General features: G+C 49.9%; 1 protein-coding gene across 2 annotated transcripts in view; it reads right to left on the reverse strand.

Moving 5' to 3' along the window:
* Positions 1–546: 546 nt before the first annotated feature.
* LOC122547399 (E3 ubiquitin-protein ligase RNF144A-like) overlaps positions 547–16,858 on the reverse strand; it is a 30,161-nt gene continuing 13,849 nt past the window's right edge. The window contains exons 2-5 of one of the 2 annotated variants that reach the window (XM_087983022.1): positions 15,001–15,133; positions 8,734–8,819; positions 5,134–5,283; positions 547–2,767 (exon numbers count right to left, since the gene is read on the reverse strand). In XM_087983022.1, coding sequence (XP_087839148.1) covers positions 2,285–2,767; positions 5,134–5,283; positions 8,734–8,819; positions 15,001–15,040 — 759 coding nt within the window. In that variant the 5' untranslated portion in view covers positions 15,041–15,133 and the 3' untranslated portion in view covers positions 547–2,284. Of the gene's footprint in view, positions 2,768–5,133; positions 5,284–8,733; positions 8,820–15,000; positions 15,212–16,858 lie in introns of those variants that run through there. The other variant, XM_043686025.2, reaches the window with a different exon arrangement.

Raw genomic sequence — 16,858 nt, forward strand, 5'->3', positions numbered from 1 at the left:
GTCAATGAACAATCCCACAGCTCTCTGCTAAGAAGAGATGAGGAAAGGACTAATTGTAATTTATGTCTGTTCCATGTTGGTTGGATTTTTAAAAATTATTTCATGGGATGTGCTGGGCCATCCTTAATTGCCCCTTCAGAAGGTGATGTTGAACCGCTGCAGTACATGTGATGCAGGGACACCCATGATGTCATTAAGGACGCCATTCGGGGTTTTAGCATTGAAGGAAGGACGATACTGTTCCAGGTTTAGAGACTTCCCTCCAAAATCTTTTAGAGAGATATATTATGGAGATAGCCTAGGCCTTAACTGTTATTTGGAAAGCCAGTATGAGGTGCCGTGTTAGAGATATGATTTCATGAGTCCGCTGCTAACATTTAATCAAAACGCACTTTATTCTTAGGAGAAAGTGAGGACTGGAGATCAGAGTCAAAAGGTGCGGTGCTGGAAAAGCACAGCCGGTAAGGCAGCATCAAAGGACTAGAACATTCCCAGCTACCTTTCCCTCTCCCCAGTCCCATTCCCCCCCCCCCCCCCCTTCCATTCTTAGCCCCCTTGGGCCACCCACCCCCCAACTTTCCTGATGAAGAGCTTATGCTTGAAATGTCAACTCTCCTGCTCCTCGGATGCTGCCTGACTGGCTGAGCTTTTCCAGCACTCCACTCTTTAACACGTTATTCTTACAATGCAATTAAAATGTAAACCAAACTTTATTGAGATGGTTAACTAGATAATGTATTTAGAGTCATAGAGATGTACAGCGCAGAAACAGACCCTTCAGTCCAACTCATCCACGCCGACCAGATATCCCAACCCAATCTAGTCCCACCTGCCAGCACCCGGCCCATATCCCTCCAAACCCTTCCTATTTATTTACTCATCCAGATGCCTTTTAAATGCTGAAATTGTACCAGCCTCCACCACTTCCTCTGGCAGCTCATTCCATACATGTACCACCCACTGTGTGAAAAAGTTGCCCCTTAGGTCTCTTTTATATCTTTCCCCCTCACCCTAAAACTATGCCCTCTAGTTCTGGAGTCCCCCACCCCAAGAAAGAGACTATTTACCCTATCCATGCCCCTCATGATTTTATAAACATGAATAAGGTCACCCCTCAGCCTGTCCCACCCCACCCCATAGCCTGCCATCTCAGAAACCACCACCGTCAGCATTAGAGAACCCACAATCTCTGCGGCCCCTCCCCTCCAACCCCGAGATCCCATTACAGTATTATTTAACCATTAATCATCAACTGTTCCAATATAGGCAGCAAGCACGCCCTTTGGCAAAAATGCAAAGCAGCAAGACAGTTATTATTTTCACGTGCTATCTCTCTCTAGTCCAGTATGAAGAAACGCTCCGTTCCTTCTGATTTCGGAGAGGAAAGCTAAGTCTTCAATATAGCAGCACAAAGAACTCTAGCTGTCTGCTACAATCGCAAACTAACAGAAAAAATAGCCAAAATCAAAATCCTTCTGGATCTCTCTGAGCTTGAGCTTACCCACCCATGATTCTTTTGTCTTACTCTGGAAAAAAAACCCAGGGGAAGAATATCAAAAGACAAGTCTAAGTGAGAGAGGAAAGACTCGCTGCCTTCCAACCCTGCTGAGACCCCAGCTAATCCGAAAATCCCGGAATTGAGAGAGCATGACCACACCCAGTCAGGCTGTTTCTATTGTTTCAACTTTTTAAAAAACAACCTGGGAGACTTTGGGTTTTATCTTCTCATAGACTGCTCGGTACCTCTCTCCCAATCTCTCTCTAAAAGAAACCAGGACAAAACACACCTCTTAAAGCCACACTAAACAAACAAAATAGAAAGGACGGCCAGGTCGTGTGTTGTGCCTACAGGGTGTAGGACCTACTGGAGCCCATTGTGGTTTCATAGTGACCACACCTGTACTGAGTGTGGCTTGCTTGAAGAACTCTGGCTCAGAGTTGATGAGCTGAGGTCTGAGCTACAGTCTGCAACACATCAAGGAGAGGGAGAGTTACCTTGAAGCGGGAAACCCAAAGCTATTTACAAACTGCCTTCCAGGAGCAGACATCGCTGTGACCAAAACTCTCTACAGGAGAAAAGGGGTAAAATGCATCCCTTAGAGGCATGGAATCAAAACAATGGCGAGTGACCTGGGATGGGGGAACTTGCAGGTGGGTGGTGCTCCCATGTATCTGTTGCCCTTCTAAGTAGCAGTGGTCGTGGGTTTGGAAGGTGCTGTCAGGGGAATCTGGGTGAGTTGCTGCAGGGGGTCTTGTGGATGGTGCGCGCTGCTGCTACGGAGCGTCAGTGGTGGGATTCGAGCTGCTTGGCACTGGCTGGAGCTGACCGTTTGGTTAGAAACATCTGCCTGGCTGCCCTGGGCTTGGCGCAGCGAGCCACGTGGTACCACTCGGGTTTGGCAGCGTGGCAGGCGGAGCGTTTCTCCAAGCACCGGTAGCAGAAGGAGTGGCCACAGCTCCTGCAACGGACGTACTTGCAACCCCCTCCGTGGGAGACCAGGACTCTGCAGGTGGGACATGCCCGGATCGAAGGGCAGCCATGGACAGTCAAAAGCGGGTCACTGATGGTGGGGCATGACTGCAGCAGCGCCACCAAGCTGCAGTCCTTGTTCTTGCAGGCCTCTCCTTGTGCCAGACGCCTGTTCCTTCTCCTCAGGCAGTCCCAGCAGAACCGATAGGGCTTTCCCATATTCCCTGGGCAGGCTGGGCATTCCACAAAAAGCTCCTCTAGGTCCATCCTCTGCACAACGCATTTGCACCTCGGACACTGGCAACAAGGACAACAGCAGCACCGTTAGTGACCTTCCTCCTTCACCCCCCGCGACAGTGCGGCTGCAATTGATATCATCGAATCTCTACAGTGCAGGAAGAGGCTATTTGGCCCATCGAGTCTGCACCGAGCCTCTGAAGAGCATCCCGCCCTGTCCCTGTAACCCTGTACTTTCCCAACCCACACACCGTGGGAGGCATGGTGGCTCAGCACTGCTGCCTCCCAGTGCCAGGCACCTGGGTTCGATTCCAGCCTTGGGCGACTGCCTGTGCGGAGTCTGCACATTCTCCCTGTGTCTGCCTGGGTTCCAACCCCGCCCACCCCCCCCCCCAGTGTGAAAAGATCTGCCACCCTGCCACCAAAAGCAAACATTGGGCAAAAGTGAGGACTGCAGATGCTGGAGATCAGAGTCTAGATTAGAGTGGTGCTGGAAAAGCACAGCAGGTCAGGCAGCATCCGAGGAGCAGGAGAATCGACGTTTCAGGCAAAAGCCCTTCATCAGGGCACAAGCAAAATTGGCCAACTGTACCAAGTTCACCCAGAGTCCAAAGGTGTGCAGGTTAGAGTGGTTTGGCCATGCTTAACTGCCCCATAGTGTCTGGAACTGTGCAGGCTAGATGGGTTAGACATGGGAAATGCAGGGCTAAAGGGATAGGGAGTGAATCTGTGTGGGATGCTCTTCAGAGAGTCAGTGTGGACACATTGGGCTGAATGGCCTGCTTCCACATTGTATGCTTTTTCATTGGACCTTTACAATGTGGTGAAGAGATTAGTGGGGAAGCCTTTAAAAACCAGCCGAGGATAACTTAAAAAAAACAATAAGGGGACATGATGAAATGTGAAGCCAAGCTAGTTAGTAACATAAAAGAAGATTTGTTTAGATTATCTAAAAGGTAACAGAGAGGCAAGAGAGTGGAAAATGAAGCTGGGGATGTCAGTCATGGAGAACAAAGAAATAGAGGAACTGAATAGATACTTTACATCAGTGTGGGAGACACCAACAGCTTACCAGAACTCCAAGAGAGTCAGGCGGCAGAGCCGAGTGTAGCGGCCATCACCAAGGAGATGGTGCTGGGGAAGCCAAAAGGTGGATAAATCACCCGGATCAGATGGACTGAAGGAGATAGCTGAGGAGATTGTGGAGACATTGGTGATGATCTTTCAGAAATCCCTGGAGTCAGGGAGGGTCCCATGAGACTGGAAAATGGCCCATGTCACACCCTTGTTGAAGAATGGAGGGAGGGAGGGAGACAGGAAGCTATAGACCAATTAACCTAACCTTGGTTGTTTGTGAGATTTTAAAGCCTGTGAGATTGTTGTAATGGGGCTAAGTCAGCACGGCTTTGCCAAGAGGAGCTGGGTGTGGAACAGAAATACCAGTTGGGCCGAATGGCCCAGTCGTGTGCTGCAAAGGGGCGCATGTTACAACCTCTCGCTGGTCGGATCAAACAGCATGTTCCTTTGAGCGTCCGTTGCTGTATGAACTAACCAACAACCAGGATATTGTGTGATTTTACAGTTGGACGGCCGCTCGCTGAACAATCTGGAATGTGCCAGAAAGCCCACCCCAACCCCCCCAAAAAACCACACAAACTTTGAGATCAATCAACTGAGTTCACAGTTGGTGGTGGCAATTCAGACACAGGTGACCTATTCTCTGCAAAAAAACTAAACATTTTCAATCCCTGCGCCTTTTCTGAGTTACCCAGAGTTCTCCATTGCTTTCTCCTCAGCGATATCAAATCAAAGTCAACTTCCTGACCCATCAGCACCCCTTTTCACCTGAAGTCTAAATTGTGACTGTTGGAAATTTGGTATTCTTGTGATTTGTCCTGGTGAATACAAGACGGAAACATTTGATCCCAAATCTCGCCTTTCAGTTCTTTTTATTGTAACTTCCTATGAATCCAAAGGCCCGGACCTGTCTGAATCAGCTCCGATCACGACTACCTGCCTTCACCCTTGGATTGATTGAGACATGGCAAGATGTGACAAATCCTTACAGATGTAGGTTTGCTCGCTGAGCTGGAAGGTTCATTTTCAGACATTTCGTCACCATCTTCAGTGAGCCTCTGGACGAAGCACTGGTTTAATGGCCTGCTTTCTATTATGTTTGAGTTGCCTAGGGTTGGTGGTGTCATTTCCTGTGGTGACATCATTTCCTATGGTATAATTAGAAAGCGGGCTACACCACCAGTACTTCATCCGGAGGCTCGCTGAAGATGTTACCTAGTAGGGTGACGAAATGTCTGAAAATGAACCTTCCAGCACAGCGAGCAAACCTACATCCAGAACTTCAACCTGAGCTACAAATCTTCTCAAATCTCGCTAAATTCTTACAGAGTTTGGCTTTCAATTTGTACCTTTTTGTAATATCTGGTGTCACTCTCAGTCAGTCGAGAGATCTTCACCTCAAAGAGCTTCTGATCGATCTCAGGGAAGAGTTCCAGTCTGCGTAGATCTTGCCAAGGCCATCTCTGCTCACAGTAGGGGCAGCTGAAGATGTAGATACCCTGGTGAAGTCAAAAGAAACTCTTAGAAGCTTCTTCACCAGAGATATAGCCTCTGCTTTCTCACAGCCAGCATCCTGCATTTATACGGCACCTTGAACACAGTGAATTATCCCAACGCATTTTTCAAAGACACGTAAGTCAACCCAACTCTGACCCTGAGCCGCACGACGGGGGATATTAAGGACCGTGGACCCAAAGACTTGGTCAAAGAGGGAGGTGAGCAGCTTTATGAGGGAATTCCAGAGCCTGAGGCCTAGGCAACTGAAGACACTGCCGCCTGATGGCAAAATGATAGATGTCGGAAGCTGCCCGAGAGGCTGGCATGGAGAGTCAAGTGCAGACATCTCGCAGGGTGTCGGGGAAAGAGGAGGTGACAGAGGTACGAAGGGGTGTAGGGGTTGGAGGAGGTTATGACATAGTGAAGGGTGTCGGGGCTGGAGGAGGTTACAGAGATAGGGAGAGGTGTAGGGGCTGGAGGGGGTTACAGAGATAGGGAGAGGTGTAGTGGCTGGAGGGGGTTACAGAGATAGGGAGGGAGTGTAGGGGCTGGAGGGGGTTACAGAGATAGGGAGGGAGTGTAGGGGCTGGAGGGGGTTACAGAGATAGGGAGGGAGTGTAGGGGCTGGAGGGGGTTACAGAGATAGGGAGGGGGTGTAGGGGCTGGAGGAAGTTATAGAGATAGGGAGGGGGTGTAGGTGCTGGAGGGGGTTACAGAGATAGGGAGGGGGTGTAGGGGCTGGAGGGGGTGACAGAGATAGGGAGGGGGTGTAGGTGCTGGAGGAGGTTACAGAGATAGGGAGGGGGTGTAGGTGCTGGAGGGGGTTATAGAGATAGGGAGGGGGTGTAGGAGCTGGAGGAAGTTACAGAGATAGGGAGGGGGTGTAGGGGCTGGAGGGGGTTACAGAGATAGGGAGGGGGTGTAGGGGCTGGAGGAAGTTACAGAGATAGGAAGGGGGTGTAGCGGCTGGAGGGGGTTACAGAGATAGGGAGGGGGTGTAGGTGCTGGAGGGGGTTACAGAGATAGGGAGGGGGTGTAGGTGCTGGTGGGGGTTACAGAGATAGGGAGGGGGTGTAGGTGCTGGAGGGAGTTACAGAGATAGGAAGGGGGTGTAGCGGCTGGAGGGGGTTACAGAGATAGGGAGGGGGTGTAGGTGCTGGAGGGGGTTACAGAGATAGGGAGGGGGTGTAGGGGCTGGAGGAAGTTACAGAGATAGGAAGGGGGTGTAGCGGCTGGAGGGGGTTACAGAGATAGGGAGGGGGTGTAGGTGCTGGAGGGAGTTACAGAGATAGGGAGGGGGTGTAGGTGCTGGAGGGAGTTACAGAGATAGGGAGGGGGTGTAGGTGCTGGAGGGGGTGACAGAGATAGGGAGGGGGTGTAGGGGCTGGAGGAGGTTACAGAGATAGGGAGGGGTGTAGGTGCTGGAGGGGGTTACAGAGATAGGGAGGGGGTGTAGGTGCTGGAGGGAGTTACAGAGATAGGGAGGGGGTGTAGGTGCTGGAGGGAGTGACAGAGATAGGGAGGGGGTGTAGGTGCTGGAGGGGGTGACAGAGATAGGGAGGGGGTGTAGGGGCTGGAGGAGGTTACAGAGATAGGGAGGGGTGTAGGTGCTGGAGGGGGTTACAGAGATAGGGAGGGGTGTAGAGGCTGAAGGAGGTTACAGAGAGGGAGGGGTGTTGCGGCTGGAGGGGGTTACAGAGATAGGGAGGGTTGTAGGGGCTAGAGGGGTTACAGAGTTAGGGAGGGGTGTAGGGGCTGGAGGGGGTTACAGAGATAGGGAGGGAGTATAGGGGCTGGAGGGGGTTACAGAGATAGGGAGGGGGTGTAGGGGCTGGAGGAAGTTACAGAGATAGGGAGGGGGTGTAGGTGCTGGAGGGGGTTAGAGATAGGGAGGGGGTGTAGGTGCTGGAGGGGGTTATAGAGATAGGGAGGGGGTGTAGGAGCTGGAGGAAGTTACAGAGATAGGGAGGGGGTGTAGGGGCTGGAGGGGGTTACAGAGATAGGGAGGGGGTGTAGGGGCTGGAGGGGGTTACAGAGATAGGGAGGGGGTGTAGGGGCTGGAGGGGGTTACAGAGATAGGGAGGGGCTGGAGGGGGTTACAGAGATAGGGAGGGGTGTAGGGGCTGGAGGAAGTTGAAGAGGCTGGGATATTGAATATAGTCAAGGCTGAGTTAGGTGGATTATTGATTGACAAGGGAGACATGGCTTCTCGAGGGACTCAAGGCAGGAAAGTGGAATGTAGGGTACAGTCTGTTCAGTCAAATGGCCTATTCCCAGCTCCTAATTCTAATCCATGTGCCAAATAAGTCACGGGGGGGGGGGGGGGGGGGGGGTGGAACTGCCCCACCCTTGTTCAGTAGTGTCCGTGGAGTATTTTACATCCATGTGAGAGCGCATTCAGGAACCACAGGGTAAGGGTCTATCCAGAAGGACTGCACTCCCACCACACCAACCCGAGTTTCTGAAGTAGGTCTTGAACTGATATCTGCGGCAGAAGGGTTACTCACGGAGCCCAAGTAGAGAAGGAGTCACGTACAGTGGAATGAGTATTCGAAACCAGAAATCCCAATGATCAGTCTTAGTTTGCTATCCTCGTTCTGAGCAGGTTTAATGAAAAATTTGTGGCTGATGACTACAGGCAGTTATCTATCAAAAATCTTAAAATGGAACTTTTTCTTGAATGGTCCAAATAACAACATCTCCCTCATTCTATTCATAAAAATAACAAGGTAATAAAATTGTGTACTGAGGGTTAAAGTTAAATTGGTACACATTAGATGAGTTCAGCTTATGATGCAAAGTAATTTTGCGTTATGTTTATGTTTTCATTCTGCAGGAGAAGGGGAACCAGCCCTTCTGTTCACATACAGGAAAGCAAAAATAATAATCAAATGTAGCAATATTTCAGAATTCTGAGTTTAATTTTTTTTGTTTAGATCTTGCTGTAGCTTTGGGGCAGAGATAAGGACTGTTTTTCCCTAGAATGTGGAGGCTGAGGGGTGAACTTTTCGGGGTTCATAAACCCACAAGGGGCAGAGATAAGGTGAATAGCCAAGGTGTTTTACACAGGGTAAAGGAGTATAAAATTAGAGGGCATAGGTTGAAGGTGAGAGGAGAGAGATTTAAAAGGGACCTGAGGGACAACGTTTTCACGCAGAGGGTGGTGCGTGTGGAGAATGAGCTGCCAGAGGAAGTGGTGGAGGCTGGTACAATTGCAACATTTCAAAGGCATTTGGATGGGTATATGAATAGGAAGGGTTTAGAGGGATATGGGCCAAGTGCTGGCAAATGGGACTAGATTAGGATATCTGGTCATCATGGACAGGTTGGGCTGAAGGGTCTGTTTCCGTGCTGTACATCTCTATGACCAGGTGGCAGTGGGCTGAATAGTCTGAGATGTTTGGGAAGGCAAGGAGAATCTGAAGGAATAAAAGGATGACAGAGATACCCACCGAATCCAGAAGTGTTCTGATGTGTATCTTCATATTGCTGGTATTCTTGAAGTGCTCGCACATGGTTCTGGTTTCTGAGCTTCCTGCTGAAGAAAATATCTTTAGATACTCTGCAGCTCGAAGGGACCCGGGTTCAATTCCAGCCTCGGGCAACTGACTGTGTGGAGTTTGCACATTAACCCCGTGTCTGCGTGGGCTTCCTCCCACAATACAAAGATGTACAGGTCAGGATGGATCGGCCTTGCTAAATTGCCCCGGGGGCGTGCAGATTGGGGGGGGGGGGGTGTTAGCCATGTGAAACGCAGGGTTACCGGAATAGGGTGGTGGGAGGGGAGTTGAGTCTACTCTTCGGAGGCATGGTATGGACTTATGACATGTTTCCATATTGTAGGGATTCTGTTGGGAGCTTCAATGAGTATTGAACTGGTGAGAGTCAAAGAGGCAGAGAAATCTGCCTGAGATCTCTTAAGTTCCCTTTTCAGAACGGTGAATAAATCCTGCCTTTCAGCTGCAGCTGGGACCCCAAGGCATTGTCTCAGAATAATGGGTCGGCCAGTGAAGACAGAGATGAGGAGGACTTTCTTCTCTCAGAGGGGAGCGAGTCTGCGCAATTCTTTACCACCCAGGCTGGGTCATTAAGTATGTTCGAAGCTGAGACAGATTTTTAATCTGTAACGGACAAAGGATTATGGGAGTTAAAGGGAGAATGCAGAGTTAATGATCAGATCTCATTGAATGGCGGAGCAGACTCGATGGGCTGAACGGCCTCGATCTGCTCCTGTGTCTTATTTATGGCTGTTTCTCCTGTCACAGTATCAGAGGACGCCATTACACTCACCGTCATGGAGAAATTGTCAACTAACAAGGGAGCCCAAGGTTAGCAGGGGTTGGGCTTAACAGTGGGTTCAAGGCCACGATTAGTTCTTACTGAATGGAAATGTGAACCCAAGGGGCTGTTCCTTCCCCCTACAGGCCGACATTTCCCATTGAATTTTGCAACGTCAACAGTCACGGTCATTGTAGGCTGTGGCCACTTGGCAGCGCTGTGGTGCAACTCTCAGGTGAGCTGTCTACCTTGGAGATCTACCGAAACCTCCATCCCTTCCACTGAGCAGCACCACGATGTGGCATCTGAAAGCCAAAATACTTCCTCCCTGCTTTTGAAACCTGAGATGCTTCTGCAACAGTTCTCTCCCTCTCTTTTCCGGCTGGGATTCACAGCGGTTAGAGGATCTGAGTCGCAGAATGCATCTGTTACAAGGATGTTGCCAGGGTTGGAGAATTTGAGCCATAGGGAGAGGCTGAATAGGCTGGGGCTGTTTTCCCTGGAGCGTCGGAGGCTGAGAGATGACCTTATAGAGGTTTATAAAACCACGAAGGGCATGGTTCGGATAAATAGACAAGATCTTTTCCCCAGGGTAGGGGAGTCCATAGCTAGAGGGCACATGTTTAGGGTGAGAGGGGAAAGATTTAAAAGGGACCTAAGGACTATATTTTCACGCAGAGGGTGGTGGTACATGTATGGAATGAGCTGCCATAGGAAGTGGTGGAGACTGGTACAATTACAGGATTTAGATACTTACAGTGTGGAAACACTTTGGCCCAACAAGTCCACACCGACCCGCCGAAGCATAACCCACCCAGACCCATTCCCCTACATTTACCCCTTCACCTAACACTATGGGCAGTTTAGCATGGCCAATTCACCCTGACCTGCACATTTTTGGACTGTGGGAGGAAACTTTAAAAGGCATCTGCATGGGTATATGAATACGAAGGGTTTGGAGGGATATGGGCCAAATGCTGGCAAATGGGACTAGATTAATTTAGGATATCTGGGAGGCACAGACGAATTGGATGGAAGGGTCTTTTTATGCTTTATGACTTTTTGGCTGGCTGTTCGACTTTGAGGGCCATCGTAATGGCACTGTCCCAATGTGAAATTCTTGTTCTGGTCAGAAGGGCTGGAAAATCCCCCAGACGACTTTGGTCTCCTGACACGATCAGGTGAAATGGGAAGTTCCCTGGGCCTTTCTGTTTTAAAGGAAGTCCCAGACTTCCCTGTCCTCAGAAACGCAGGCAGCTCACAGTGGACTGACTGAGCAAGACTGGTGGAGGTGGGGAAGTACAAAGAGTGTTTTTAGTCAGTCATGTAAACCTCTCAGATTCACCAATCACTTGCTAAACCGAGCAGGACAGTTCTACCGAAGAGCCCACCACGTCACTGTGGGTCTGGAGTCACGTGTAGGCCAGACCGGGTAACAGCAGCAGATATCCTTCCCTAAAGGGTATTGTGAACCAGATGGTGTTTTTACAGCAATGGGTTATAGTTGTCATGGTTACTGAGAGTAATTTCATTCCACATACATGAATTTGATTTTCACCACAAGGATGTGGGATTTGACACCATCTTCCTGAGTGAAGCCTTCATTTGGGTCTTTGGATTACCTGTTTGTTCACATTACCGCTGTGGCAAGAGCTCCCCAGAGCGAAATAGAATTAATGAAGCATTGTTAACACATAGACACAGAGCTATACGCAGGGTCATACACAGACACAGCCACACACACACACACAGCCATACACAGACACAGAGCCACACACACACACAGAGCCACACACACACACAGAGCCATACACAGACACAGAGCCACACACAGACACAGAGCCACACACAGACACAGAGCCATACACAGACACAGAGCCACACACAGGCACAGAGCCACACACAGACACAGAGCCATACACAGACAGAGAGCCACACACAGACACAGAGCCATACACAGACAGAGAGCCACACACAGACACAGAGCCACGCACAGACACAGAGCCACACACAGACACAGAGCCACACACAGGCACAGAGTCGTACAGAGCCACACACAGACACAAATACACACCCACACACAGACACAGTCATATACGGACACAAATACACAGACATAGTCATACACATAAACATACCCACACACAGTCATACACAGACACAAATATACACCCATACAGACATAGTCATACACAGACACAAATACACACCCACACAGACACAGTCATATACGGACACAAATACACAGACATAGTCATACACATAAACATACCCACACACAGTCATACACAGACACAAATACACACCCATACAGACATAGTCATACACAGACACAAATACACACCCACACAGACACATATAAATACCCATGCAGACAGACACAAATACACACCCACACAGACGCAGTCATACACATATACACCCCTGCACAGACACAGTCATACACAGACACATATATACACACCAGCATAGACAGTCATACACAGACACAGTCATACACATATACACACCCACACAGTCATACACAGACACATATATACACACCCGCACAGACATAGTCATACACAGACACATATACACACCTGCACAGACACAGTCATACACATATATACACACCCGCACATAGTCATACACGTATACAGACCCACACAGACAGTCATACACATATACACACCCGCACAGACACAGTCATACACACCCACACAGACACAGTCATACACATATACACACCCACACATAGTCATACACAGACACGTATATACACACCTGCACAGACACAGTCATACATATACACACCCGCACAGACACAGTCATACACATTTCTACACACCCGCACAGACATAGTCATATACAGACCCACACAGACATAGTCATACACATATACACACCCGCACATAGTCATACACATATACACACCTGCACAGACACATATATACACACCCACACAGACACAGTCATACACATATACACAGACACAGTCATACACATATACACACCCACATAGACATAGTCATACACAGACACATATATACACACCTGCACAGACATAGTCATACACAGACACATATATACACACTTGCACAGTCATACACAGACACATATACACACCTGCACAGACACATATACACACCCGCACACAGTCATACACATATACACACCTGCACAGACACATATACACACCCGCACACAGTCATACACATATACACACCTGCACAGACACAGTCATACACATATACATACTTGCACAGACACAGTCATACACATATACACACCCGCACAGGCACAGTCAGACACATATACACACCTGCACAGACACGTATATACACACCTGCACAGACAGTCATACACAGACACATATACACACCTGCACAGACACGTATACACACCCGCACAGACACAGTCATGCACATATACACACCTGCACAGACACAGTCATACACATATACACACCTGCACACAGTCATACACATATACACACCTGCACAGACACAGTCATGCACATATACATACCTGCACAGACACAGTCATACCCATATACACACCCTCACAGACACAAACACACACACATATATACGCACCCATACAGACATAGTCATACACACCCGCACAGACATAGTCATCCACATATACACACCCACACAGACATAGTCATATACATATACACACCTGCACAGACACATATATATATACACTCGCAGACAGTCATACACATATACACACCCACACACAGTCATACATATACACACCCATACAGACACAGTCATACACAGACACATATATACACACCTGCACAGACACAGTTATACACATCCGCACAGACACAGTCATACACATATATACACACCCGCACAGACATAGTCATATACAGACACAGTCATACACATATACACACCCACACAGTCGTACATATACACACCACACAGACATAGTCATACACAGACACATATATACACACCTACATACACAGACACATATATACACACCCGCACAGTCATACACAGACACATATACACACCTGCACATAGTCATACACATTTACACACCTGCACAGACGCATATACACACCCACACAGACACAGTCATACACATATACACACCCACACAGACATAGTCATACACAGACACGTATGTACACACCCGCACAGACATAGTCATACACAGACACATATACACACCCACACAGACATAGTCATACACACCTGCACAGATGCATATACACACCTGCACTGACACAGTCATACACATATACACACCCGCACAGACACAGTCATACACATATACACACCTGCACAGACAGTCATACACAGACACATATACACACCCGCACACAGTCATACACATGTATACACACCCGCACAGACACAAATGCATACCCACACAAAGTCATACACATATACACACCCACACAGACACAGTCATACATATACACGCCCACACATAGTCATACACATACACACCCGCACAGACATAGTCATAAACATATACACACCTGCAGAGACACAGTCATACACATATACACACCCGCACACAATCATACATATACACACCTGCATAGACACAGTCATACACATATACACACCTGCACAGACACAGTCATACACATATACACACCCGCACAGACATAGTCATACACATACACACCCACACAGACATAGTCATACGCATACACACCTGCACAGACACAAATACACACCCACAGACACAGTCATACACATACACACACCCACACAGATACAAATACACACCCACACAGTGTCATACACATACACAAATACACACCCATACAGACATAGTCATACACACAGAGAGACAGAGACATACACGCAGACATACACACACTGACAAACACACATATACACACAAATCAACCAACACACAAAGACTGATCAATCACACACACACACGGAGACACACAATTAGAAAGGGAACTTTGACAGATATATGCCCTCCCCTATTGCCAGCAACAGTGCACTATTCAGCCATGAGAGGCATTGCGAGCAAGTCCCCAATTTTCAGGGAGAATCACCATGATTAGATCCGAGCTGATGCCTATCCTCATCAACCGCGGGACTGAGACCGAAACCGGGGCAGCGGATCGGGACAAGGTCCCAATAGCCAAAGCTTTCCAAAGTGGGGTTGGGTGCCCGGGCTGGGGTTGGTGGACAGGAGCTGGAATCCTGGGCTTTGCCCAGACATTCCCAGACTGACTCAGGTTGGTTTATTTAGTTATTGTTACATATCTCTCGTTACAAAATAAACCAAAACATAAGGGCAGGAATATGAAGGAAGTTGCCAGTGCTCCACCAAAACTCAACACTGCCGTGTGATTTTTAACTGGGGCGCGGTTGCAAATGGTTTGAGTCTGTGACCGAAACAGAACTCTGTTCCAAATCTTTCTTCCCCAGCTCCTGTTGTCTGGTAACAGGGTGTAAATCACCTACCTTCTGGATCTTCAGATTTACAGGCGAAATTGGGCTCCATTTCTTGTGACCAGCCAAGTAATGTTCGGCGACTCTGCTACACAGACACCCGAACTGTGAAAATCCCCGCTTCATTTCGCTTTCACTTGTCCCACTGTTGACATAAGAGCCAGCCCAAAAGTGTAACAACCTGCTAGGTTATTTGCTGATTCAGAGATAGTCATACACATATGCTACCGTCCAGCCACTAACTTCCACCCACCAACCCCGCATTAAAAACAGCCTTCCTCCTCCTCTAAATACTAGGTACAATTTCAGGAACTCCCCAGTGGAGATACCATGGGAAACGCCCTGTAAATACTCACACACTCCCCCCTCCCCTCGGGGACCCCCCTGTAAATACTGACACACTCCCCCCTGCCCTCGGGGACCCCCCTGTAAATACTCACACACTCCCCCCTCCCCTCGGGGACCCCCCTGTAAATACTGACACACTCCCCCCTCCCCTCGGGGACCCCCCTGTAAATACTGACACACTCCCCCCTCCCCAGGGGACCCCCCTGTAAATACTGACCCACAGCCCCCTCCCCTCAGGGATCCTCCTGTAAATACTGACACACTCCCCCCTCACCTCGGGGACCCCCCTGTAAATACTGACACACTCCCCCCTCCCCGTGGGGACCCCCCTGTAAATACTGACTCACTCCCTCTCCCCTCGGGGTCCTCCCTGTAAATACTGACACACTCCCCCCTCCCCTCGGGGACCCCCCTGTAAATACTGACACACTCCCCCTCCCCTCGGGGTCCTCCCTGTAAATACTGACACACTCCCACCTCCCCTCAGGGACCCCCCTGTAAATACTGACCCACAGCCCCCTCCCCTCAGGGACCACCCTGTAAATACTGACACACTCCCCCCTCCCCTCAGGGTCCTCCCTGTAAATACTGACACACTCCCCCCTCCCCTCAGGGACCCCCCCTGTAAATACTGACTCACTCCCCCTCCCCTCGGGGATCCTCCCTGTAAATACTGACACACTCCCCCCTCCCCTCGGGCACCCCCCTGTAAATACTGACACACTCCCCCCTCCCCGTGGGGACCCCCCTGTAAATACTGACTCACTCCCCCTCCCCTCGGGGTCCTCCCTGTAAATACTGACTCACTCCCCCTCCCCTCGGGGTCCTCCCTGTAAATACTCACACACTCCCCCCTCCCCTTGGGGACCCCCCTGTAAATACTGACACACTCCCCCCTCCCCAGGGGACCCCCCCTGTAAATACTGACACACTCCCCCCTCCCCAGGGGACCCCCCGTGTAAATACTGACACACTCCCCCTCCCCTCGGGGATCCTCCTGTAAATACTGACACACTCCCCCCTCCCCAGGGGACCCCCCCTGTAAATACTGACACACTCCCCCTCCCCTCAGGGATCCTCCTGTAAATACTGACACACTCCCACCTCCCCTCAGGGACCCCCCCCTGTAAATACTGACACACTCCCACCTCCCCTCAGGGACCCCCCCTGTAAATACTGACACACCCCCCCTCCCCTCGGGGACCCCCCCTGTAAATACTGACACACTCCCACCTCCCCTCAGGGATCCTCCTGTAAATACTGACACACTCCCCCCTCCCCAGGGGACCCCCCCTGTAAATACTGACACACTCCCCCTCCCCTCGGGGACCCCCCCTGTAAATACTGACACACTCCCACCTCCCCTCGGGGACCCCCCTGTAAATACTGACACACTCCCCCTCCCCTCGGGGACCCCCCCTGTAAATACTGACACACTCCCACCTCCCCTCGGGGACCCCCCTGTAAATACTGACACACTCCCCCTCCACTCGGGGACCCCCCTGTAAATACTCACACACTC

Source organism: Chiloscyllium plagiosum, unplaced genomic scaffold (assembly GCF_037043375.1).
Source record: "Chiloscyllium plagiosum isolate Xiang-an unplaced genomic scaffold, Cpla_swu_hap1 HiC_scaffold_44, whole genome shotgun sequence".
Lineage (NCBI taxonomy): Eukaryota > Metazoa > Chordata > Chondrichthyes > Orectolobiformes > Hemiscylliidae > Chiloscyllium > Chiloscyllium plagiosum.